Source organism: Lygodium microphyllum, chromosome 16, assembly GCF_053477565.2.
Source record: "Lygodium microphyllum isolate KBCC chromosome 16, Lygodium_microphyllum_v1.1.10, whole genome shotgun sequence".
NCBI lineage: Eukaryota > Viridiplantae > Streptophyta > Polypodiopsida > Schizaeales > Lygodiaceae > Lygodium > Lygodium microphyllum.
The window spans coordinates 56,639,251-56,666,761 of NC_141150.1; the positions used below are offsets into that span (position 1 = coordinate 56,639,251).

The 27,511-nt window shown below is 40.0% G+C and overlaps 1 protein-coding gene across 1 annotated transcript; it reads left to right on the forward strand.

Moving 5' to 3' along the window:
- The first annotated feature begins 22,013 nt into the window (after window positions 1-22,013).
- On the forward strand, window positions 22,014-24,090 carry LOC148022858 (uncharacterized). Its single transcript, XM_087695775.1, has 2 exons — window positions 22,014-22,321; window positions 22,409-24,090. Exon 2 carries the CDS (start codon window positions 22,692-22,694, stop codon window positions 23,862-23,864), a length of 1,173 nt encoding a protein of 390 aa, XP_087551901.1. The 5' UTR covers window positions 22,014-22,321; window positions 22,409-22,691; the 3' UTR covers window positions 23,865-24,090.
- The last annotated feature ends 3,421 nt before the right edge of the window (window positions 24,091-27,511 follow it).

Genomic DNA, 27,511 nt, shown 5'->3' on the forward strand with positions numbered 1-27,511 from the left:
GTATCATCATTAGCTATCAGTTCGTGGTCATTTTGCCTTGGTTTTGGTGGTATTTTTGGCAGTTTACAACAAAAAACAACAAGTAGTTTTGAACTATCTGCACTATTTTGGACTCCATTATGGGTTCTTCTTCCATTGACAGCGCTATCTTCATCATCACTAAGCTTGATGGTACGAATTATGCCTATTGGAAGAGCCATGTTTGGCAGGTATTGGTGCAGAAATCGTAGATAAAGCCACTAAGGATGCATGGCGAGCAGCTTGAAACTATTTCTAATGATGAATGGGATGAGCTTGATGAGTTATGCAAGTCCACCCTCATCTTGTCTCTCACTGAACATGTGCATTACAATGTGGTTGAGGAAACACAAAGTGCTTGGTAGCTTTGGGATAAAATTAAGAACCTCTATGACAAGAAAAGTCCAGCAAGTCAAATGTATTGGTTGAAGCAGCTTATGGATCTGCGCATAAATGAGAATATGATAATGTCTACTCATTTGAGCCACTTCCATACTATTCTCAAGAACTTGACTTAACAAGGTATTACCTTTAATGATAAGGTTACTCCATTGTTTTTTTCTTGGGACTCTAAATAAGTCATGGGATGTATTCTGCACTGCCTTATGTGCTCCTGCTACTATTTTAAAGTTGCCTGATGTAAAGAATGCTCTTCTGGGAAGAGATCAACCGTAAGAACTTGGATGTCTCTCGTGTATCACATGCTTTGACTATTAGAGGCAGAGATGGTAATGGCAAGAATGACCGTGGGAATGGTCGTGGTAGAGACTCATAGAAGTCTAGGTCTAAGTCGCGTGGTAAGTCGTGCAGCAAATCTCGTGGGAGAAATACTAATGTGACATGTCATCATTGCAGCAAAAAGGGTCATATGTGCCCATAGTGTCATGAGTTGTGCAATGAGAAGTGCAAAGAGAAGGGGAAAGACAAAGTACATGAAAGTCCTCTGATCGCAACATTAAGCCTATAAAATCTAGTGTGAAAATCAAGGAGATAAATGTCATGCAGACTGATGACTTCGATGAGGAGTACATACTTGCAGCTAGTTCTTGTGATGCTACGTCGTTGACCGATGTTCACTCTATGTATGCACAGTGATGGCTTTTGGATTCTGGTGCTTCATTTCATGTTACACCATGTCGTGAGTGGTTCCACTCCTACCGCACTGTCTTTAGTTTAGTTCGCTTGGGTGATGACAAGTCACTTGCTATTGTTGGCATTGGGGATGTACGACTACAGTTCTCTACTAGCAATACTTTTCTATTACACGATGTATGTCGTGTACCTACGCTTACACGCAATCTTATGTCTGCAGGGCAGCTTGATGATGTTGGGTTTCATGTTTCATTTGGGGATTTTGCTTGGAAGATCACCCATGGTAGACTTGTGCTTGCTAGAGGTGCCAAAGCTAGCAGCCTCTATCCTCTTGTAGTTGATGGGTCCTCTGTTGACCATGTTTTGTTAGTGGGTTTCATCCCACATGTATCTCTTTGGCATGCCTGTTTGGGCCATATGTGCTTGAAGGGAATGAAAATGCTTTCTGTTTTTTGCAATACTTACCGCCCCTTGACTACGCATGTTTTGATTCATGTGAGCATTGTCTTTATGGCATATAGACTAGGAATACACATAAGAAGTCTGGTAGGACACGCATGAGTGAGCCCCTGGCATTGGTACCTTTAGATGTCTATGGGTCCATGCCTTATTAATCTATGGGTGGTGCAAAGTATTTTGTGATGTTCATTGATGATTTTTTGCGTAAAGTCTGGGCTTACCCCATTAAGTTTAAGTTCGATGTCTTGGCTGTATTTCAGAGATAGCTTGCATTTGTTGAAAACCAGACTAGGCATAGGCTAAAATGCCTTAGGACTGACAATGGGGGAGAATATGTGTCACGTGCTTTTGAGAAACTATGTGACAAGAGGGGTATTAAGCGTCAATTGACTGCCCCCTATACCCCACCCCAGAATGGTTTGGCTGACGGATGAATAGAACGATCCATGAGCATGTACATAGTATGTTTAGCCATGCAGGCTTATCACAAAGCTTTTGGGCTGAGGTAGTCAGTACAGCTGTGCATGTCATAAATAGATCACCTTATAGTGGTTTGGATTTCCAAGTTGCAGAGGAGGTATGGACTAGGAAACCTCCATCTTATGCGCATCTACATGTCTTTGGATGTGAGGCATTCTGCCATGTGCCCAAAGACAAGCGTACTAAGTTGGATCCTAAGAGTATCAAATGCATTTTCCTTGGCTATGGGGATGCAGGCGAGATGGGTTATTGCCTCTGGGATCCGCAACCACAGAAAGTCATCCGCAGCCATGATGTAGTCTTCCATGAAGACAAGATGCATAGGTAGCCTGAGAAGGTGGTAGAGATATGTCATTGAAGCTCCAAGCTCTAGGTCTTCAATTCGGGCTGAAGTGGACCAAGCTCTATGATCAAGCTTTGATCCAAAGCTTTGATACCAGTTGAAGGGGATGCAATGGCAGTGGAGAAGGAGAAGAGGAATATGCGGGAGAGAAGAGTACACACAATGTAGGTGCTATCCAAAAGTGTGTAGACAGCCTTATTGCATTATTATATATGTATGAATAAAGAATATGGGGGTCACTATACATGGGCAGGCCCAAGGGCCATTTACCCCAACAAATACTATCTCAAATGTAACACATCCAAGCATTGTAGCACATATGGTTATTTCTACTATCCCTCATGTATCTTGGAATTTGTGCCTAATCCCATACAAATAATGACATCATTTTTTAAAAGTGTAGATGATTGCAAAATAATTGGATTGAGCTTTATCTAGCTTTTTACATTTCGAAGCCACATGTTTACCTTCTTAGAGGAGCACGGCTCCAATGGATATCGTACTAGCATTAGTTTCCACCAATAGTAGTTTGTGTGGATCCATTATAGCTAGGATTGGAGTAGTAGCAACAGATACTATGAGTTTATCAAAACTACATTGTTGCTCCTCACCCCAAAGAGAAAGTGTAACATTAATCTTTCAATTGATTTGTCATAGGAACAACTATCTTAGCATAATCTTTGATAAACTTACAATAAAATCTTGCCAAACTAATGAATATTTGTAAGCCATCTAGATTTATAGGATGAGGCCATTATAAGATATTTTGGACATTTTTTGGATCCATTCTAATACCTTCTTCAAAATATGATATAGCCAAGGTAGTGAACTTTTGTCTTAAAAATTTTACATTTACTTTCCTTAACATAAAGTTTTTGCTACCTAAGTAACTGAAAGATCAGACGAAGATATTTCCAATGTTCTTTTTTAGAATGACTATAAAAAATAAGAATATCATCAAGAAAAACAACAAAATTTTCAAGATATGGATGTAAGACACTATCCATAAGTGTCATGAATGTGGTAGGAGCATTATTAGGCCAAAGGGCATAACCAAAAACTTTTTTCTTGATTTAGGCAAGGTAAGAGTCTAAGTTGGGGTTTTGGCACACTCCGGACGCAATGGCGATGTCTGATCTTCCAAAGTCTGATCACATAATTTTCTGCAATAGATTTGAGTTGATTTACGACAAGAAAATGTCATGCTCTTAGCTTATGTGATGCTCGCGAGGCTTGGTATTTGATGCCCAGATGCTTTGAGGATGTTTGCCCAATGTTCTGAGATGCTTTGGGACTTGGTTTGAGCTTCCATAGCTCAATTTATGCAGGGATTTACTGTTGTACATTGTTTGGACACAGCAAGGTTTTATGAGGGACGGCTTATGCATAATGCTCTTTGTTGACATTTGGTGTCCTGTTGGATATATTGATGCTTGGTCATCATGGTTTATGCCCGTATATGCTATTTGAGAGATATTAAGCCTTGATTTGGATGTGGAAACTTTGTTGTTGGTTGGGATTTATGCTACCTTGGTTGACACGTTATTTTACCTCCAGTTTGGTTATGCATATGGTCTATGAGTGCTCCCAACTACTTGGGATGATATGTTGATGTATTTGGATGATTTATGCTCCCGAATGCTTCTTGAGAAAAGAGTAGAGCTCAATTCTTAGTTCACTGTCATTTTGTTTGCAGCTGGCATTTCACTTGACAGGGTTTATGCCCCGTGCTACCCATTATGGGACTGATGTCTAATGTGGATGCTTTTGGGTTTGGTTGCAATATGGCAGATGTTTGGGCTTGAATCAACTTCCATGTGAGAATTTTTTGGAGCAGTTTGCATTTGGTCAGTTTATCACTTATGCAGCTTGGATGCTATTTGGCCCTTAATGCCTTGATTATGGATCTTGGATTTACTTAGATGCAGATACATGTTTGAGCAGTGCTTGCTCCATTGTCTTGGCAGTTGGTTATTGATCTTTCATTTCTCATTGACGCTTGGTTCTTTGTGGGTTACTCCTTGATCAGTGGACTTCTTGACAGTGCTTGGGTTTAGCAGTTATGGCTTTGTTGCTTTTGTGTTGCCTAGCTTTTATGCTAGTTGGGTTGCTTTTGCCCATACAAGTCAAAGAGAGCATTTGCTCTCGATGCTTACCTGGCTATGCACTTTGTCTACTATCATGTACTTTACATAGCCACTTATTTGGATGTTGTTGTACAGATACTTGGGATTTTCTTGGAGCTTGACTCTTGCAGGTTTTTTTGCCTCTTGTCGGTCTTGGCTTGACTTGGCTTTTTTGAGATGGCATTATGTACTATAGAGCTATGCTTATGCATATGGTTATGGGCTGATTTTATGGCTGAAATCCGTATGCTCTTATGATAGATGTCTTATGCTTTACCGTACTGTGGTTGGTTATGTCATGCAGTTGGCTACAATTCTTCTTCATGTGGGAGCTTTTGCATCCTTGGTTGATGCCTTTATGTCCTCCCGTCCATTGAGGTTTCATGAGCCTTTGCAGCATGCTTCTACCACTGATGTTCTTGCAGATGATTGTCTTCATGAGCAAGTTCCCTCTATTTCCCTCGACTCCTTGAGCTCCATGGATGCTATGGATAGCCCTATTCATGATGACTTGGATTCCTTGTCGTCTTCTACAGGTTCTTCAATTACAGATGTTGTATGCTTCCATTGTGGAAAGCTTGGGCATGCTAAAAAAAAATGTTTTAGACGGATTAGAGAGCAACAGAGATAGAGACAGACCCAACATGAGCAGAGAGTCAGTGATCCAATAGGTGTTACTACTCTTTCTAGTGGTGAGGTACATGCAGTTACCCATGATGGATGATGTAGTTGAGCATGTCCTCCTATCATCTAGTTTCCCTACAGCTTACTTGCTCAATGATCAATCCTATGTCTTTGATTGGCTATTAGATTCTTCTGCCTCTTGTCATGTTACCCCTCATAGAGCATGGTTCTCTTTTTACAAGGAGGTTGACAAATGTATTGATTTGGGCCTTGATCAGACTTATGCTATTGTTGGTATAGGGGACATACACCTAGCTTTTCTTGATGGGACTTCTCTTGTGCTCCATGATGTATTGCACGTTCCTATGCTTAGTAAGAGCTTGATGTCTATACGCAAGTTGCATGATGCAGGTTACTCTGTTTCTCTTCAGGATAGGTCATGGAAGATCTGTCATGGTTGTTTGGTTTTGGCTAGAGGTTCTAGAGTTGGTTCTCATTACCCAGTGCATGTCTCTCATGTGGGAGATTCTATGGTTGAAGTTATCCAGATACCACATGCATTGTTATGGCATTATTGCCTAGGCCATATGTACCACAGAGAGCTCATTCAAACGTATTGTTGCCTCTCCTATGTCACATGCCGATATTGATGCTTGCCCTGATTGTTCTTATAGTCCTTGTTGCAGAGCCCCTTTGGCTCATGGTGATCATGAGAGGCATGATCCTCTAGATCTTGTCCATTGTGCAGTTTATGGACCTATGCCTATCTAGTCACTCGGTGGAACTTTGCATTTTGTGACCTTCATGGATCATGCTACCCACCGTGTTTGGGCTTTTCCCTTGGTATGGATTGACGATGCTGCAGTTATGCTTGACAAGTTTATGGATTCTGCTGGTTGCAGGTCCAAGTGCTTGTAGATGGATTATGAGAGTCATGCTATCTCTCCCAACTTTCAATCATATTGTCTGTCAAGATTGTGGGAGAGAAGGAAGGAGTCTCACTTGTAGCTTTCTTGCTTGCACAATGGGGGAATACACACAAAGGTGGAGGCTGAAAACAGTTTTTCTCTTCTTAGTTGTGTAAGCCAAAAAGAAAAGTCTTATACAAAGAAATAGAAGAACCCTATATATGGGTCTCAAACCAAACTCAACTAACTAAGGTGGCATACTAACTGAGCCATGAACTAGAGTAGATAAGGATAGCTGTCATGTAGCTATTATTCATGGGCGGTGTACCAACCGCATCTGCAACTAACACGTCGATGACATAAATGCACAACGGTCACCCTGGCATATCACGAGTGGAGCTCGATATCTCAACACTCCCCCTCGAGCTCATTCCCAATTCCTGCACACCAAGTAGGTCTGTGAACTTGCAGCTTCTCTACGCCCAATGCCTTCGTAAATATGTCAGCTACCTGATCCTCTGTGCTGACATAAACTAGATCAATAAGACCTAGTAAAACCCTCTCCCGCACATAGTGATAATGCACCTCAATGTGCTTTGTTCTAGCATGATAGACTGGGTTATTACTACTCATGTTGTCACAATAAATGACAACTGGCCCATCTGTAGGCTGATGCATATCATAGAGTAGCTTATGCAACCAAGCTACCTCACATGCAGCTATTGTTGCACCCCTGTACTCAGCCTCTGTGCTGGACAAGGCAACTGTAGGCTGTTTCTTGTTACTCCAAGTGACTGCAGCACTCCCAAAAGAGAACACATATCCACTGGTAGACCGTCTATCAGAAATGCTACCAGCCCAATCAGCATCAGTATATCCATGCAACTGTATTTGAACCCCAGTCTCATAAAATAGTCCATACTGCAATGTGGACTTCACATACCTGAGTATGTGTCTAGCCGCATCCAAATGCGGTTTCCTTGGAGCATGCATAAACTGACTTACCAATCCAACAACATAGCTCAAATCTGACCTGGTAATAGTCATATAAATCAAGCTTCCTACTATGCGTCTGTACATAGTAGGGTCTTCCATAAGCTCACCTGCATCTGCGCTCAGCTTCACATTCTACTCCAAAGGAACTGAAATAGGCTTACAGCCTGTCATCCCATATTTGGACAGCATGTCCAATCCATACTGCCTCTGCAAGAGCTGTATCCCACTTGGTGATCTAATCACTTCAATGCCCAAGAAATAACGCAGCTCTCCCAAATCCTTCATCTCAAACTTCTGCTTCAATAGCATTTTCACATGAAGGATATCTTCATCACTGTCACCTGTCATAATCAAATCATCAACATAAATGACAAGTAGCATAATACCTTTTTATGTTTTTCTCACATAAAGTGAGAAATCTGCCTTGAAAATCTGAAAGCCAATAGTGACAAGATACTGTCCTATCTTGTCAGACCATGCTCTAGGTGCTTGCTTCAAGCCATACAAGGCTTTCTTCAACCTGCAAACAAACTCAGGATGAACAGCATGCACATAACCTGGTGGCTGCTCCATATAGAACTCTTCTTGCAAATCACCATGCAAGAAGGCATTCTTTACATCCATCTGATGTAAAGACCATCCCTTTGATGCAGCCATAGCAATGACTGCTCTTACGGTTGCTATCCTTGCAACCGAACTGAATGTTTCTTCATAGTCAATGCCATATGTTTGTGCATACCCCTTGACTACTAATCTTGCCTTGTATCTATTCACAGAACCATCTGCATTGTGCTTCACCTTATAAACCCACTTACAGCCAATTGCATTCTTACCTTTAGGCAAAGATACCAACTCCCATGTAGCATTTGCTTCCAAGGCATCCATTTCTTCATCCATGGCTTTCTCCCATTTTTCTTTTCCCATGGCTTGATCAAAAGAAGTGGGTTCTGGTTCCTGTATCACTTTGACCATATATGCATAGTGAATGGCTGTAAATCCATCATATTTCAGCCTATCCACAGGATACCTAGCTCTCGTAGACCTGCGCAAAGTAGGTGCACTCCCAGGTGTTCTCAAAACATCCCTAGTCTTCCTTACTCCAAGTGTAACAATAGAAGGAATACCCAACTCATCATCAATGCTCTGTTTTGAGCCACTGGATTCACCATCCACATAAGAGTGACCTGCATTCACATCAAACATGGGCTGATCAACCTTCTCTTTTCCTTTTTGTGATACCTGCATACCACTATCTGCATTGCTTTGAGAAGATTCTCCTGATCTCAATCTGCCTGTCCATGGCGAAGAATGTGAACCACTGCTAGAGGATGCTCCAGGTCCACTAATATTTTGTGACTGCTGCTGTGAATTCTGTGCAGCATTACCATTTTGTGCATCTACATCATCAATCACATTTACTGGTTTATACCAGCTACTCATCTCATCAAAAACAACATCTCTGCTCACTGTAAACTTACGAGTAGAAGGGTTATAGCATCTATACCCTTTTTGCTGCAGAGAGTAACCAATAAAGATGCACTTCTCAGCTTTTGGATCCAACTTGGATCTCAACTCATCTGGCACATGTACATAGGCAATGCAACCAAAAATTTTCAAATGAGAAATATCTGGTTTCCTACCAGTATACCTCTCCTCTGGAGTCATCCCATGTATTGCTGCAGTGGGAGTCCTGTTCATTATGTAGACTGATGTAGCAACTGCTTCAGCCCAGTAAAAATCTGGCAAGTCTTTTTTGTTGAGCATGGCACGAGATACCTCTCCAATATGCCTATTTTTCCTTTCTGCAATTCCATTTTGTTGTGGGGTATGACTGCATGAATATTGCTGCTTTATGCCATGCTCCTGCAGGAACCTTGCAAACTCATTTGAGATGTACTCTCCCCCTCCATCTGACCTTAGGCATTTTATTTGCAGACCTGTTTCTTTTTCAGCCATAGCTTTAAGAGTTTTGAAATGCCCAAAAACTTCACTTTTCTTTTTCATAAAATACACCCAAACTTTTCTGCTATAGTCATCAATAAAAGTGACAAAATAATGACAGCCTCCAAGAGATGCAGCTTTAGTAGTCCACACATCAGAGTGGATTAATTCCAATGACTTCTTACTCTCTTGAACATGTCTAGGAAATGGTTTCCTTGCCTGTTTTCCAAATTGACAGGCTTCACATACCTTATGCATTTCTGCAACCTTGAATTTAGGCAATCCTGCAACAATGTTTTGGGCCTGCATTGATTTAAGTCGCTGTACATTAACATGACCAATGCGTTTATGCCAGATATCAATATCTGCAACTACATCGGTCCCATGTGCAAACATTGCTGCACTCAATTCAGGCATGTCTGCATCCAATGTAAACATTCTGCCCTTCTTCTTTCTTTTTGCTATCAAGCGACCTTTATTTTTCATATCCTCAACAAAGCATCCATGAGGCTTAAATCTGACCTGCAAGCCCTGCTCAACCATTTGACCAACAGAAACTAGATACTTGGTGATATTGGGGACATGAAATACATCGGACAGGTATTTCTTTTTCCCATCCTGCATAGACAAAGGAAATTTTCCAATCTGCACAATAGGATGTGCAGTATCATCACCAGTCTCCACAAATCCTGGTTTTTCCATTTTCCTTGCATCCTCCATCCATTCTGCATGACCTGTCATGTGGTTTGATGCACCTGAGTCAACATACCATACATCGTTGCTTTCTTCTACACTTGTCACAGAATTGTTCATGTGCTGTACCATTAACAAATGCTCATTTCTGTCATCACCCTATCTACTAGAAGATGCATAATTCCCTTGTTGCAGTTTTCCATTCATTATGTCATTCTGCTTTTTATAGCAGTCTTTAGCCATATGACCCATTTTACCACAATAGTAGCATTCAACATTACTGTTTGCATTTTGGCATCTTTGCCATCCACCACAACCTCTTTGGCTCCCCCTACCTCTAGAGTTACCACGTCCTCCTCCATAGGACTGGTTTTCTTGAGTTTGCTGCATATTCTAATTTCTACCACGGCCTCCAAATCGGCCTCCTCTACCTCTGCCTCTACCTCTTCCAGCATTTGAGTAGAAGACAACTTCTTTTGAAGTTCCTCCTGAAGAAGATGCACCACCATTTCTCTGCTCCTCAGAAATTAGAAGAGCAATCAACTCCTCAAAATCAGGAAATCTTTCATGGACGGAAATGGATGTTCGGAACTGTGCATAATCCTTTCCTAGACCATTCAAGGTCACGAAAACTAAATCATCATCTTCCACTGGCAACCCAATGGAAGCAAGTGCATCTGCAATCTTCTTCACCTTCATGTGGTAGTCATTGATGCTCATATTTTCTCTTTGCACATTATGCAACTCTTGCTTGAGCTGCATTTTCCTGGCTTGAGTATTTGTGCTATACATTTTTGACAAAGTATCCCATGCCTCCTTTGGCGTACTTGCATCCTGAATATGCACAATCATAGAGTCTGAAATACTGATAGACAGCCAGTACATAACTTTCCTGGCTCTCTCATGCCATGCTTTAAATGCCTGTATTTGCTATTGATTGGGAACATCAGGAAGAACTGGTTCTTTTTCATTTCCTGCAACAAATTCCCAATATCCTTTTCCCATAAGGAAATTCGTCATTCTAAACTTCCATGCTTGGAAGTTGTTCTTGTCAAGCTTTTCAGTGACAATCTGTGAAAGAGAATCAGATGCCATTACAGAACACTGCAAGAAATTCTGTCACTACAAAGAACACAGCTTCAGCCTCACAAGGGCAAATCTGCAAAATTGACGAAAGTGGTATTTAACCACACAGTCACTTCCTAGTGACGATTTTGCATCAACAAGCAACAGGGATGATTCTGTAACTCCCAATGTCTCTGCATACAAGCATACGATGCAATTTCTGTGGTAACTTTTCACCGACCTATAGAACAGTGGTCGCATAGCATAAAACTGGGCTTTTTCCTAAGTGCGTGCAGAAAACTTCTGCCTCCAAAACAGGCCCCGAAATGGCCTCAAATAAAAAAAACAGGGTCACCGAGGGCTAAAGCCCTCGCCCGCATCATATACTGCCCTCTTGCTTCACCGCGAAGGGCGTCTCAACCTGAGACAATGCACTCTTGCAATTTCCGGCTGTGCTACCTGCAGCAGAGATCTACTCCCAAAACAGAAAATGAAAGTAACACTGCTCCTCTTACCAGAACACCGCGAGCTTGGCTTGCTTTCTTGAGCTCCTTACCACGAACAAGGCTGTGATACCATGTCAAGATTGTGGGAGAGAAGGAAGGAGTCTCACTTGTAGTTTTCTTGCTTGCACAATGGGGGAATACACACAAAGGTAGAGGCTGAAAACAATTTTCCTCTTCTTAGTCGTGTAAGCCAAAAAGAAAAGTCTTATATAAAGAAATAGAAGAACCCTATATATGGGTCTCAAACCAAACTCAACTAACTAAGGTGGCATACTAACTGAGCCACGAACTAGAGTAGATAAGGATAGCTGTCATGTAGCTATTATTCATGGGCGGTGTACTAACCGCATCTGCAACTAACACGTCGGTGACATAAATGCACAACGGTCACCCTAGCATATCACGAGTGGAGCTCGATATCTCAACATTGTCAGCACTCTGGCATTGATTTCCTATGCCCACGGTATTACAGGATTGCCAATGGCATGTGCTTGAGTCTATAGGCAAAGGTTGCTTCTATGCTTACCATAGTTGGGTTATCTTATGGCTTTTGGGGTGAGGCCCTTATGACGGCATTCTACTTGCTTAATAGGACACCGTGTCTGACTTGGGATGGTATTACACCACACGAGGCATGGAGTGGCATGAGACCCTCCTATGATTACTTGAGGATGTTTGGTTGGCATACATTTGTATGTATGCCAAATATGCCTATGTCATGCAGATGTATCCTCCTTGGTTATGGAGATGGTGACTTTTAGGCTTAGAGGTTATGGGATTTAGATGCCCAGTAGGTTATATGTAGCCATCATGCTATCTTTTATGAGACACAGACATCTCTCAAGCCTCTTGATGAGCGTTCAGTGCGCTTTATGGTTGATGCTACAACCGTATGTCAGTCTTCCGCTTCGTTGAGGCCGCATACTATCTTGAGACCCCATCTGTCCAGGATTTTGGCCCTTCTTCTATGATTGAATTTGGAGAGTCTATGTGCTCTAAGCTGTCTCCTATGCACCACGCTGATGCTATGCACTACTCTGATGCTTATGCATTACAATATTACACTCATGAGTTGTGCTTGCTTTATGAGAAGTATTCTTGGATTGCTCCACTGTATGGAGCTGCGAGATTGCTTATCTCCTGGATGTCATGGACTCGGAGAGGCTTGACTCTTCTTTCACAGAGGTTCCCACTTATTGCACAGCTCGCTTTCCGATTGGGCGTTGGGTGAGATGTCATGATTCCTCACCTTGTCTCTTTTTCTTTTTTCTTTGTTTTTTCACTCCATGGCCAATTGGCCTTTTAGTGGGAGGTTGTTGGGGGCAAAAGGCCCTTGGGCCTGCCCATGTACAGTGACTGCCCATATTCTTTATTCATATATATATATGATAGTGCAATAAGGCTGTCTATACACTTTTGGACAGCACCTACACTGTGTGTGCTCTTCTCTCCTGCATCTTCCTCTTCTTCTTCTCCACTGCCATTACATCCCCTTTAGTATTTGATCAAGAGAGTATCAAATGATTTACTACCCAAAAGGATTTGAAAGGAAGAAAGGCTTGATGGACTGAATTTCTTCAAGAGTTTAACTGCACATTATAGTATCACAAGGGTTGATATAATGTTGTAATTGATGCTCTTAGTAGAATGCATGAGATTGACACACTCTCATTTACAATATTGAAGAGTGATCTATTTGAATCTCTATGAGGAAAATGCGAGCGTGATCATTCTTATGAAAAGGTGTGGAATATGGTTAAAAGAAGGGGTCCCTCACCAACTCATGCACAAGATATGAATTCCACATAGAACTCCTCTCTTACAAGTGATGATGTCAATCGATGGAAGAACTTTACCATTGATGATGGGTACTTGCTTCACAAAGGTCAAATATTTGTACCCTCAAACTTGAACATGCAGGGCCAAATTCTTCATGAGTATCATGATAGCCTTAGTGTAGGTAATCCATGAATAAGAAAGATGTATGCACATGTATGTAGACACATTTATTAGCCTAGGATGCATAAGGATATGAAGAAAGATGTTGTTCAATGCCAAGAGTATCAAAGTGAACAAAGGCGAGTGCCTGAAGGTAGATGTACTTTTACACCCTTTAGAGATATAGTCTAATGGTAAGTGAAATAGTCTATGGATTTTATTGTTGGACTTCCTACTACCAATCGTGGTCATGATGCCATTTGGGTAATAGTAGATAGGCTCATAAGATGTGTATATTTATTTCAACAAAGACAATAGTTAAAACTCCTGAATTAGCATGAATTTTTATGGAGAATATTTATCAGCTCTATGGATTGCCAATCAATATCATAAGTGATGGCGAGATCAAAATTTTAATAGCCATTTTTGGAGAGTTGTATTCAAAAGGTTAAATATAATGCTTAATCTATCATCCTCAAATGGATGGGAAAACTGAGTGGGTAAACCAAGTTCTAAAACATATGCAACAAGTATATGTAAGAATAAAAACAATCTAATTGGGAAGATTAGTTACCCATATTAGATTTTGCTTACAATAGTGCTAAGCATGTGACTACATGATTTAGTACATTCATGCTTATGTATGGATTTCAACCTCAATCACCAATTATAGTGATGCGAAAATCCAACATATCAAGAACTTTCTTCAAGATCATTTTGATATGCTCAAAGAAGCACACTTGAATTCTAAGCAAGCTAAAGGCCATTATAAGAAATATATAGATGAACATAAACATATGGTCACTTTTGAAAAACATGATAAGGTCTACTTACGTATTCCAAAACATTCAAATAGTTTGTTCTGGAATAGTTCTTAAGTTACCTCCACAGTATTCTGGCCCATTTGCAATGCTTAATTGTGTTTGTGAAGTTGCATACAAATTAGATCTATCATCCTCTAGTAGAGATAATCCAATCTTTAATATTAGCCAATTGCAAAGGAAACTTGATAATGATGATAGTTTGGTGCTCAAGGAGTGGTAGTAGAAATTATTGAACCATTAGTTCAACTTCATGAACCAGAGCGGATCTTGGATTTCCATGAGCATCATACACGTCATCATGTTCAAAAACAAGTTTTGGTCAAGTGGAAAGATGGACCTAAAGAAGATTTTACTTAGGAGAAAATTACTATACTTAAGAAGTGATTCCCCACTTTTGTTTTCAAGGATGAAAACTCTTCTAAAAGGGGGGAGTAATATTAGGAAAGAGTCCCAAGTGGACATGGTTCATAGGATAGCTCAACCATAGCATGAATAGTAGGTAATGGACCATTATGCTAAGCTGTTGGTGGGGTTAAGGGGTCAAGAGATAGTTGATAGGGCACAAGGTAATATGGACCAAAGGGTCAAAGGATAGGTAATTAGTGTGAATGGACTTAAAAGGTACTAATGTGGTGCTAAAAGACACTATCATCTTGAGTGGTTGGGAGGTTAATCAAGATTTTCCTAACTTCTATGTTAATGAAGGCAAGGCACTTATGAGTGCATGACACATTGGCCCTAGGCTCAAAACCGAACCCATTTATGTTACTAATAAAGATTCACCTGGAGAAAAGACAATAGAGTAGACAAGCTTTGTTAGGCTTTAGAGCCATTTCATGCTTTATGGATGAGAAATTTGCAAAGCAACATGGTATACAACTTCTAAGGAAAGCAAAGCTAGTATGTGCAGAAGTAATTGATGGTCGACCTCTTGCTTCCAGATATGAGACTCAACACATTAAAGTTACCCTCAAGGATCTTATATCAGATAGAGCCTTCAACATCATCCATTGCCCAAATAGTCTCATTGTTATTGGGCCCTGGCTAGAATCACATAACCTCGACACCAATCAAAGGTCTAGAAAGGTTGAACCAAGGCTAGTGCAAAATAATAAAACGAAGAATTCTTGACCAAAATACATTGGGGAAAAGGTATTCCTATGTCAAGCAAAGAAGAATTCACCTTTTTAATTTATGAAATTCCAATGGAGAAGCCAAAGGATGAAAGCTTGGTGTACACACTCCCTATTCAATATACAAAGTTCAAGAATATAATAAAGAATGCAAATATGCTAACAAAACACTAACCTTATGATTGTGCAATAGATTTACAAGGAGCTCAACCTCCTTTCGGCCCCATCTATAAAACTATCCCAATATGAATGAGTAAAGCTTAGGAAATACATTGACGAGAATCTTGCCAAGGGATTTATAAATCATTCAAAATCCTCACTGTAGGTGCTCCAATTCTATTTGTTAAGAAAAAAGATGAATCCCTTCGTATGTGTGTGGACTATAGAGGGCTCAATAAGATTACTATCAAGAATGGTTACACTCTTCCCTTAATTCCAGAACTCCTTGAACAACTTGGGACAGGCAAAGTCTTCACAAAGATAGATCTTTATGGTGCTTACAATCTTGTTAGGGTAAAGGAAGGTAATGAAAGATGTTCAATGTTTTTTTGTATTTCTAAGTTTTTATTGAACCTTTATTAAGGATTACTTTAATATTGCTACCCCTCTAGCCAACCTAACTAGAAAGAACAAGGGTAGATCCATTGAAGCCCTTTCTTTATTATAGAGACAAATGCCTCTAGTTCTACATTTGGATCTATTCTATTCTAGATCATTGATGACAATCGAGTTCATCCAGTAGCTTTCCAATTGAGAAAATTCTTTGGTACAAAAATCAATGATGAAATTCATGATAAAGAACTTTCAAGTATTGTGGATTCCTTGGAGATCCTGTGACACCTACTTGAAGGCACCCCTCATAAGATCAATATCTATATGGATTCACAAGAATCTAGAGTATTGTGAATTGTCATCAAGCAAGATGGAGTGGCTTCCTATCTAGATTTGACTTCATCATTATCTATAGGCTTGGCCACCAAGAAGGAAAGCCAAATGCTTTATGTTGAAGATCCTACGTAGCACTAAAAGAAGGCGATGAAGCGCACGACTAACATAAATAAGTAATCTTGAAACATGAGAAACTGAAGTTAAGGGTAGTTATTAACAAAGCCCCAAAATACTTTGGATTCTTATCAAAGGTCAAGAAGCAAATTACAAAAGACTCATCTACCAGGACATAAGGAGGCAATTACATCAAGGCCAAGAATAAACACAAAGGGATTTTTAGAACATTGATGGGTTGCTCTATTATAAAGGATTTCTCTACATTCCTCTTGGTCCTTTACAAGTGGATATACTCAAGAAGAGAGATGATCTCCCCTTAGTAGGGCATTTGGGGATTAACAAGTCAATTGAGCTAGTTTCATGGGATTTTTGGTGGCTACAAATGTGGAAACTAGTCAAGGACTTTGTGTGTTCTTGTGACATGTGCAATAGAGCTTAAGTCCCTAGTCATTAACCTCATGGCCTTCTCCAACATTACCTATTCCAAGTAGGTATGTTCATCCTTATCCATGGATTTCATTGTCGAACTACCTTATTTCAAAGGGTATGATTCTATCTTGGTGTTGGTGGTTGATCAATTTACAAAAATGATACACTTTATCCTAACAACCAAGAGTATCAATGGAGAAGGAATAGCAAGGCTCTTCCTAGAACATGTATATTGGTACCATGGGTTACCTGATGATATTGTAAGTGATTGCGACCCCTAGTTTATATTTGGATTTTGGAGAAGCTTCTTTAAACTTTCGGGAGTACAAGTGAATCTTTCTTCAATCGATCACCCACACAGTGATAGAAAAATAGAAAGAGTGAATCAAGTCTTGGAGTAATACCTGAGATGCACAATCAACTATCATTAAGACAATTGGGTGGATCCATTACCCCTTGTTAAGTTTGCATATAATAATTCCTCCCATGCCTCCACTCAATTCACACCATTCTTTGCTAATTATGGTCAACACCCAAGGCTAGACAATCATGTAAGATCATAGGGAAAGAATCTAGCTACTGCTACAAACTTAGATCAATACCTCTTTGATATTCATAAAGAGTTGCAAGCACATATCAAACAATCTCAGGAGGAATATAATAGAAATACAAGAGATAAACCTCACATGGAACACCCATTATACAAAGTTGGAGATAAATTCTGGCTTCTTCAATGTGATCGACACTCTTCTTGCTCCTCCAGAAACTAGATTATCAATGACTTGGGCCCTTCAAGATTCTTGGCTAAGTAAATCCAATCACATATCATCTCCAGCTTCTTCCATCCATGAAAATCCATCTTATATTCAATGTTTCAATCTTGGAGCCATGTCATACATCTAGTGTCCCTATAAGAATACCAAAACCATCATCTCCAATCGTAGTTGAACATCACCAAGAATATGAAGTAGACAAAATCTTGGATTTAAGAATTTCAAGAGGTTGCCTCTATGGCTCGGAGGTGGGTCCAATGTCCATTCTATATTACGGATATGGCTAGTGTTGTGTGTAATGCACAAGTTGGATCTTAGGGAAGTTTCACATTCCATAAGAACCACCAATGCTCTTTTATATTGTGGAATATGGCTGGTGTTGTGTCTAATGCAAACAAGTTGGATCCTAGAGGAAGTTTCACATTCCATAAGAACCACCAACGCTCTTCTAATAAGGAATAAGTTTGACGTCCAAACATTGATCCAAGAATCACATAGGCTAACAACCCTACTTGAGTGACTTCATGTAGGATTTAGGATCCCCATCCACTCGAACTTGCATGAACACCAAAAGAGAGCTTTTTGCATGTTGATTAGTCCATTTTGACCTTCAAACTTTTGGATGGATGTGATCAAGTTTTGGATTAAGTTTTCTTTGCAATATGGTGAGCAAAGGACTTTGAAACCCATTACAACTATTTTAGGTAAATAAGGTAGGAAGTTTTTGTAAAAACTATGGAAATATGTTTTAATCTAGAAAAATAGAAGTTAGATAATGTGTTTCCTTTCTCTTAGCAAACTTAATCACATTAGTGAGCAGCATTTGGCCTAAGGAGTTATACATTTTCTTTCAAATAGTGTTTGTAAAAGTATAACTAAATTGAACTATCTCTATCAATTTTAAAACCTCATCTTTGGTAATGGAAGTACTTTATACATTTTTGTATTTTTATTAACACAAACCTTGGTTTTAGTGAGCATCAATCATGACATCCAGTTCTAGTTGTGTGTATTTATTAGCAAAGTACAATGTTTGCAAAAGTGGTTGCTTGTGTTAAGCCACTTTTTACATTTTTATTAGGCTACTTAATTGATAACCCTTATTGGCTTCCAAAATAAGAAACTCAATTTTGAGGTGAGGGTTTCCATGAAATCCTAAAAGGCTCATTAAACTTCTGTTAGATAAAGTAGATGATGTGCAAGGCACATATATCCTTGAATTAGGTGCCCTACAACCCTCTACCTCTAACACCATCAATTTTAAAACATCATCTTTACTAATTTAGAGGTATTTCTAAATTTTTGTATCTTGCTAGACACAACCGTGGTTTTAGTGATCAATGATCATAACATTCAATTTTAGATTGCACATATCTATTAGGAAAAGGTAAAATTTGCAAAATTACTTGTTTGTGTAAAGCCAACTTTTTACATTTTTAATATGCCACATGATTAGGCATCTAATGAGTCAAGCTTTGTCAATCAATCTAAGGATTCAATCTTCTTTTTTTCAACATTCATATTGCTATTCGAATTGGATAGAGATACTAATCTCACTATGGGGCTCTCCATTTATGTGAAACACGCATTCTAGCTTGAGGAGCCATTGAGCCTCGATTTAGGGTTTATCATAGCCCGATTGGGAAAGGCCATCCAATAATGGCTAAATTCAAGGCAAAAACAAGTTGGTTTTGGAATGCTTGGGAAGAGGTCTTGGTCTATGTATCTAATGCCTGCAAGCATTGAGGTCAGGGGTAGCTTGTTTTTAAGAAGTAGGGGGTTATGTCTATAAAATAGAGAAGAAGAGATTAAGACTTTTTAGTTTGTTGTGGCTTCATAATTAAGCCTTGTGGCTCATTAACCAAATCGAGAGGTAAAAGAAGATGTTGTGGATCAAAATGACCAAATCGAGACCATATTGAAGGCTTGGTGCGTTTTACGCAACTTGCCATCTACAAGATGGCAAGTTGCTTTTGATTAAAGGCCTTTATCATTAAGCCTTATTGTCTAAGGCTTTTGCGTTTTCATATTTAAGCCCCTTTTTACACTAAGAGGACACATTGAGCTAGTTTGAGCTAAATCTAACCCAAAGTGAGAGTGCTTTCACATTGGCACAACCCAAATTGGTCATATTGTACTCTTTTTAGATTGTAGTCATTCCAAAACTAGTTTGTTCAGAGCTCCTTTGGCAAAAGATTGCTTTCACATCAGAAAGTACAAGAATTGATTATTGTGAGAAGTTGAAAATGCTTTCATACTATTTAAAGACCTAAGCTGGCTATTTTGCTGAATTGATTTATTTATATTGTGTTCATATTGTAGATTTCAAACTAGTTGCATTGAAGACCCAAGGAGAGGTCGATTTCAATAACGAAGTATGCATAATTATGGTTGTTTATTGCTATTAGATGTTTGGTAATTTATCATCCCAAAGATCAAATTGTGAGAGAACCCATTTGAGATTCGCTCATCCCTAAGATTGAGTAGCATGGATTAAACCCATGCCTTCATGCACACATTGCTATTTTAGAAGCTTGCCATTTGCAGCATTGGTTTGACAGGCAAAGTCATTTATCACTAATTATGGACCCTTCATACTAGTTCCAACTTCACTTGTCATTAATATGGGACTTGAGGTCTTTTACCCTAGTTCCAAGAAGCAAGGATGAAGAATAAACATCTAAGTACCCTAGTTCCAACTTCACTTTGTCACTCATCATCAAATAATAAACTTGAGAAGTTGGATGCTATACCATTCTCCTTAACATTGAGTCCAAAATCTGCCCAAAAGAAAGAGTAATAACCTACTAGTACTTGAAATGATTTAAAACCTAGGATGTTGAGGCAAGCACTCTCCACTACATAGTCAACATATCTAGAGTCTTTTTTCATGTCATATGTGTGCATATGTATACATGTGTGTAAGTGTGCATGTATGTGTTTGTGCATGGATATATCTGTTATGCACATGTTTCATAAATTAGTATCCATTCTCTCTCCTCTTCTTTATTTTCTCTCCTCTTTTTCATAGTTCTCTCTCTTTCTCCTAGATTTTTCTACTCCCCCTCCTCCCCTCTCTCTCACTCCATTTTTCTCTCACTCATATGTTTACATGTATACATGCATGTGTGGATATGTGCATACATGAGTGTGTGTTTGCACATATGTGTGCATGCATGTGTGTGTGTGTGTGTGTGTATAATGTGTTTGTTTTTATAGAATATGTACTATTGTGGATGTTTTTAGAATATGCACACATTACATGTATGTGTTCAACCATTAAAATATCATTTAATCTAGAAAATTCATCTCTTTTCATAGTATATGTACATTTGTCTGTGTTTTTGGAGTATGCGCACATTACATGCATATGTTCAAGAATTAAAATATCATTTCAACTCATCCTCAATTAGAAAAGAAATTCATCTCTCTCTCTCTCTCTCTCTCTCTCTCTCTCACATTTCCTATGAATGATTTTTCAAAGGCTCACATTTCCTCTTTTCATCATCATATCACCCTTCAAAAGAAAACAACTCTTTATTTCTTGTATACCCGATGCCCATCATCATGTTATATAATTTTTTCAAAGACTCACTTTTTTCTTATTAAATCACCCTTCAAAAAAGCCCTCTTTATTTTTTGAATACAAAACCTCTCCTCTTTGTGCCACATTTGCTCAAGGACTTTCTCCTTGGTTTGGGAGTCCGCCCAAGCAAACCTTTAAATAATACATAGTAAAAATAAAAATAAATAAATAAATTTAAATATATATATATATTTTAAGTTTCCTCCCAAAAAAAACTTCACTTGTCCACAAACAGACTTGGCCCCTCTCTTAGCCCAAGCACATGCAAGTAGGCGTCAGGTGTGGTAGCACAAGTTAAGGGGTGTGTGTTGAGGTGGCGACTACCCTCACTTGTTGTGTAGCTATGGAGGTAATGCTCAAATTCAATGCTTGGTTGTGCCCACAAGCATAGGAATTGGTGGTGCTGCAAAGCTTACAGATCTCGGGAAAAGTGAGAAACTTCTTCAGCACCGTCTCTTCATGTGCTCACAACCCCTATTTCGAGCTAGCAAATGTTTAGAGCAAGGTTCACAAAAAGACGAGTTTGCTTCAACCTAGAACTTGTTCACCTTGACAAAAATTCTTCTTAATCCTTTGAAAGAAGGAAATAAATCCTCTTCAAAATTTTCAAAATATAGTTATATTTGTTAAATATATGTATAAGGTACAGTCTCAATGGGGGATATTTCCTTCTCAGATGATAATGAAAAGGATTTACTTCCTCTTCCTCGAAAATTATTTCCGGAATGCGGAAACTTTAGAGTCTTGGGAAGCATTTTAGCAAGGCAGCCGATGAGCCTCATGTGCTAACTAAGGCTATATATCTTGTTTCCTAGAAGGTAGGATGAAGAAGAAACCTTAGAGTCCAAGGTGCAGCCGGTGTTCCATCTATACTATTAGTTAACGAGAGGTGGCGGGCGGGTGCCACATGGCAGCCCCCCACATCCCCCACAAGAAAAAAAAGAGAACGCAGGGTGGGTGCTACACGTCCATCACCCGCCCCCGCCCGCAAAAATCGTGCCTGTCCCGGCAGGAAGAACCGGGGCGAGTCTAGGCGCGGAGCGTCTAGTTTTAGGATGAAGAAGAAACCTTTGAGTGGGTGCAGGCCGTGTAAACGGAAAGAAAGGTCACGAGTGAGAGAGCGGAATCGTTTGGGATCTGGGCCAAGACGCCCACCACAGTCACGTAATCGTCATCATTCCCATCCGTTCATCATTCTTTACTCCCGATGCGAGCTCTCATGCCGGGACGCGGACCAGCTCACACGTCTGATGAAACCCTATCTTAGAATTTCCTGGCACTGCGCATCGGTCGTCAGCTCCCTCGGCAGGATCATCCCTTGTCACAAGCGAAATTGAGGCTTCAGATCTTCCATGGCCGAATTCCTGCCGTCATTTTGCCAGGTGGGGATCGGATTAAGAGCTCCATCGCGTAATCAGGTGCAGGTTACTGTTTCTGTTTGTAATCTCACCCATTAGCGTTCATGCCAGAGCTGCTTGAGGACTATACGCGAAGGCAATCCACGGCAGATGATGTGCAGGATCCTGTTTCTGTCGACAACCTTATGTGCTGGTTGCAATCACATTCAAGGTTTGATGATGACTCATGCTGGTTTTCTTCGCTGCTGCCATGTGGCTCCGAGGTTCAGCGAGTAGCCAGCAGAAATCAAAATCAGAGTTATCAGTCCATTGTTGTTTTACAGTAAACCCAGGAAGGCATTTTTGCTCAGAAATTATGGAACTATTCAAGTTTTAACACGCCATTCTGAACTCTATGGCGGACTCCAGTCGTACATGGTCTCATGAGCGCACCAGCATGAGTCTTGCTGTTGGCACTAGTGAACCAGCCTCGATTGATCGCCTCAGTGATGATGAGCTCAGCAACATTCTTCGGCGAGTACGCAGTAGAGTGGATCGCAAGGCTTGCGCACAAGTGTGCCGGCGATGGCTAAGGTTGGAAGGCTCTACTCGAACTTTCCTTCGCATACTGGACCCCCAGTGGCTTCCAGATTTTCTCCCTCGCTTCCGCTGCCTTGTTAGCCTTGAAGCTGGCAGGGCGATTTGCAACTCCGATCTCTCGCTCATTGCACGCATTTGTCCTGGATTGCAGTCGCTGAACCTCAACATCAGGAAATCGAGGGACCTTGTAAACTTGAATTTCTCAGAAGAGTACGAATATGATGCTGTTGGAGATGAAGGCATATCAGCCATTGCTGCTGGTTGCAAGAACCTCCGGCATGTCTTCCTCAGATGGCGCCAAGGCGTAGGTGATGCAGGGGTCAGTGCCATGGTTAAATCATGCCCACAACTGACACATCTGGATTTAGCCGGATGTAGCAAAATTACTGATTCAGGGGTAGAGATACTGGCTGAAGCAAGCTCATTGGAGGTGCTTATATTGGAAGGCTGTACAAGAATTACAGATTGCAGCCTCAGCTCACTTTCAAGGGGGAGAACTGGTGGCACACTTCGACGGTTAGATTTATCTGAATGTAACAGGGTCACTGATACAGGCATGAACTATTTACAAGGGATGTCTGCCTTGCAGTCATTGTATCTTCGTGAATGTGGCCCCAGAATCTCAGACGTAGGTGGTGTAACACTTTCTGTTCTGGGAACTTTGCAGAAATTAAATTTGTCCTGGCTGATCAATGTTTCAGACGTAACAGTCATTGCAATGGCAGACAATTGTCATGATCTCAGAGAGATCAATCTTTCTGGTTGTGAATCAGTCACAGGAGTTGGTGTGCGCCGCTTCTCTCAGCATAAAGCATTACAAGTCCTAATCCTGGCATCATGCCACAATGTCTATAATGATGATGTTGAAGAGACTGCTACACTCTGCTGTACCTTAGAGTACCTTGGTTTGGACAGGATCTTGCGACAATGGATGTCTCCAACCTCTCTAAAAACTATTGAACAGAGGTGCAAAATAGAGTGGTTGTGATCCACGTAAATAGATGTTCAGAAGGAGTTGTCCACCTCAATTTCATTACACTTCAACTTACCACTGGCATGTAACTGAAACACGAAAGCCATCTCCTTGAGCAGTGGTGTACAGGATACATTGTTTTGTTAGCTTGATATTTTTTTGTATGGTGAGCCATCTGAATTAGTGGCACAGGTGATGTGAAGCATCAAATTCTTTCTATAATTGTATAGCAATTACATTTCTTCTGTTCGATTGCTTCTGAGAACAGGCAGCATCATATCTGCCTTTGACCGGGATTCTTGTCATTCTCTAGCAGCCTGTAGATTCATTCAAATCATGTTTTTACAGGATACAGACAGCAAAAGGGACATTCAGCACATTATGCTTTCACAGTTTAGTTTGCATTGTTTTGTGCTTCTTTCTACCATTTGTTAGGCTCTATTTAGCATCAGAGAGATTTAGTCAAGGCGATAACATGAGTATCAGTGATTAGTTCTATTTCAATGAGATTTTACTCAATGCAATGTATTGGTTTTTGCGTGCATGTGAAGGAGATAACAGGATATTTGTGATTAGTTCTATTAGGATTGTCCTTCACTCTATGGCATGCATAATTTTTTCTGGGTGCTTGTTATTAGTAAAGACAAACCATGCCATGCTCTTTCATTTGAAATGAGAAATGAGAGACTATCAGAAGTTATACTATGCCAATCAAGTAAGTGTAATACCCAAACAATGATGACATGACCAGAGAGCAAGAGTTCAATACTTCCATACTCTTTCATTTGCCATGAGAGATGAGAGAGATTAGAAGTGATAACATGCTAATCAACTGAGTGTGAGTGTAATAAGCAACTGATGATGACAACTAGAGAGCAAGAGCTTGATAATAAGCAGTTTACTGCATCAAAAGATGTACTTTTGTAGGCTGCTATCAAGATGACTAACATTTAATTAGGCCTAAGTATGACTAATCTCTCAACACTGCATGAGCTGCTAGTTAAGTACACTGACATTAAGGATGTTATTGATGCATCCTTTAAGCTTAAATAGTTGGCCACCCGTAAAATGAGACCTGTCTGCATGCCCATCAATGTGCGTGGTGCCAACCAGCCAACAGGGTTTTGCCCAAAACCAAAGCAATACAACAGAGCTGAGGGTTGAGGGGGGTCCTGTGGTCCAACATTCTGAGGGGCCAAGCAATAGTTAACATTCAAACCAGTCTTCAGCCAGCTACAACAATGTTCACTTCTTTGAAAACTGGACTTTCCCCTGCAGTTTTTGGAGAGAATGCTAGACATTAGAGGCTTGGAATACATGTCGCAACAAGTGCAACAACCAATCAAGTGCTGTTGATTCTGATATTGATGATGTTCATCAATCTGAATAAATTATAATACTGTTGCAACTTAGTTTTACTGTGGGATGATAACCTTAGGGCTTGGGGGTTGCTAGCAAAGGCAAAAAATTCCATAATCATGATCCAGATGAGTCACACAAGCTGTTATTGGATCAGTTAGGTCTGTTTGCTGGTCCAAACTGTGGAACACACGTATAACATAGAATATAGAGAGAACTAAAAAAACTCTTAATTATACTGTACTTCAGAAGGTAAGACGTGTAGGTAGCTAAATTTCTGTTGTATTTGACTTGAAGGTCCAACTGATGGTTGATTTGCACAACGTGCAACCTCTAATAGGAGAGTTTCCATGGTGGTGCAAACAAGCAATGGATCATGTGAGAATGTGACTGAATATTTGGATGTTGTGATGGCAGACAGAAGATGGACTAAATTGTGCAGGATGCCACAGCTGCCTGGGTTCAACATGATACTAGTTGCAATTTTCTTTGGTTGCTGGCATAAAACCTTGGTTGAAAGGGTGGTACTATTGTGGATCTGCTAAAGAAGCATGATCAAATCATTCCCATGATACTACTACTAGCTTACGTTGATGATACTACTCTGGATCTGCTAAAGAAGATGTAGTACTAGCTTACATTGATGTATGTTTGATATGGGCACCTAGAAGCATAGAAGTATGAAGCCCTTGTTATGGGTGCTGAGGTCTCTGAGACCATTAAACTTGGAACCAGTGAGCTCATTGGGGGATCCATCACGGCTTTTGTTAGAGTTAGAAAGAGGGATGTTGGAAAGTGTGAATACTATAAATATGCATGCTAGAACCTGGTTCAATAATAGGATATTGGGTTCATGTTGAGATTGATTTGATGGACACAAAGCACATGAAATCAACACTTGGTTGGGTTACAAGAGGGATTTTGATGATGTAGCTAGAAGCACTGCAACATTTTACCTTGTCAATGTTAGGCTAGGTCTATACCTCTCATAAAAAGTAGCCAGTCTAAAATGTTTGCTTTCTTGGAGTGTTACTACACATGCTTAGTATTGGAATAACCAACTTCCAGCCAAGTTACAGGATGAAATTTATAGCCCAAAACTATTGTGAGCACTTTGCTATATCAGAGACATGATCTGATACAAACGCATTTCATTGGATGAGCTTGGGAGCTTGTCTTATCCGATAACTTAAGTATTTGGCTATCATAGATTTGGTTATTGCTTTGTCTTTCTAAGACACTCTTTTGGCTCACAGTTATCTAATAACTAAAATCTATACAAAATCTAGGACACTCCATTGTACTCAAGGTACTCAAGCTTTTGATACATATGATGTCAAGGGACTCAAGACCAATACATAAGAATAGATGGAACCATCTATTCTTTTTGGAGCCTTCACACTTGCTTTGTGGCAACCTTCCTCTCACCTACACTCCCTAAAATCCTTCTCTCACTCTTTCTTCACCTACACCACTTTAATACCAAGAATGTGTGCAAGCTAGAGGAAATCTCAAGAAGTAATGCAAGAACTCACAATGCATCAATCTTTGTATAGTCTAGAAGGATAGAGATGTTATGATAGTGTTCGATCTATGCCACAAACTCGATTTATCTCTTTTTGTTCCATGATCTATTTGATCTCTCTACTACACACTGTCACAACAAGAGGTATCCATGTGAGAGAGAGCATTCACGGGAGAATAGGACATGATGCCCTAACACTCAATGCATAGCTCTACTCACAATAGACTCACTTTCAAGCTCAACCTCAAGCTGTGGTAAGCGGCACACACACACACAAGCGCTTGCACGCATGCATGCACGCACACACACATGCACGCACACACACACGCACGCACACAAGTTGGCACAAATTAGATTTGACCTTATATTAGTTTTTGGACTTTCTATGCAGTTTAAGGATAGGGTCTTTGCCTTGTCACTTAGGATTTTGGCCATCCATACTTGTAACAATTCTCGGCTCTTTAGGATATTTCTATGGCATCTAATGATTTGCACAAGGAGAGCTTGACACTTCAATTTCACAGATATCTTTTACAATTTATGGAACTCCAAAGTTGATTTTTCATGTCGATAGCTCTTTCCTCGTCTTGTAAGATGGTATTGTTCATCTTCCTTGGCTAGATCTCTTGCTTGGCACTCTTATCCTATGGTTGCTTTCCAAAAACTTTCTTTTTTTGTTTTTTTTTCTTATCTTGTAAGATAGTAATGTGGTGATCCCTTGGCACATGTTAGTAGGTTTGAAAGGGTATTTAGAAATGTGATGGCTTCTTGATGAGAA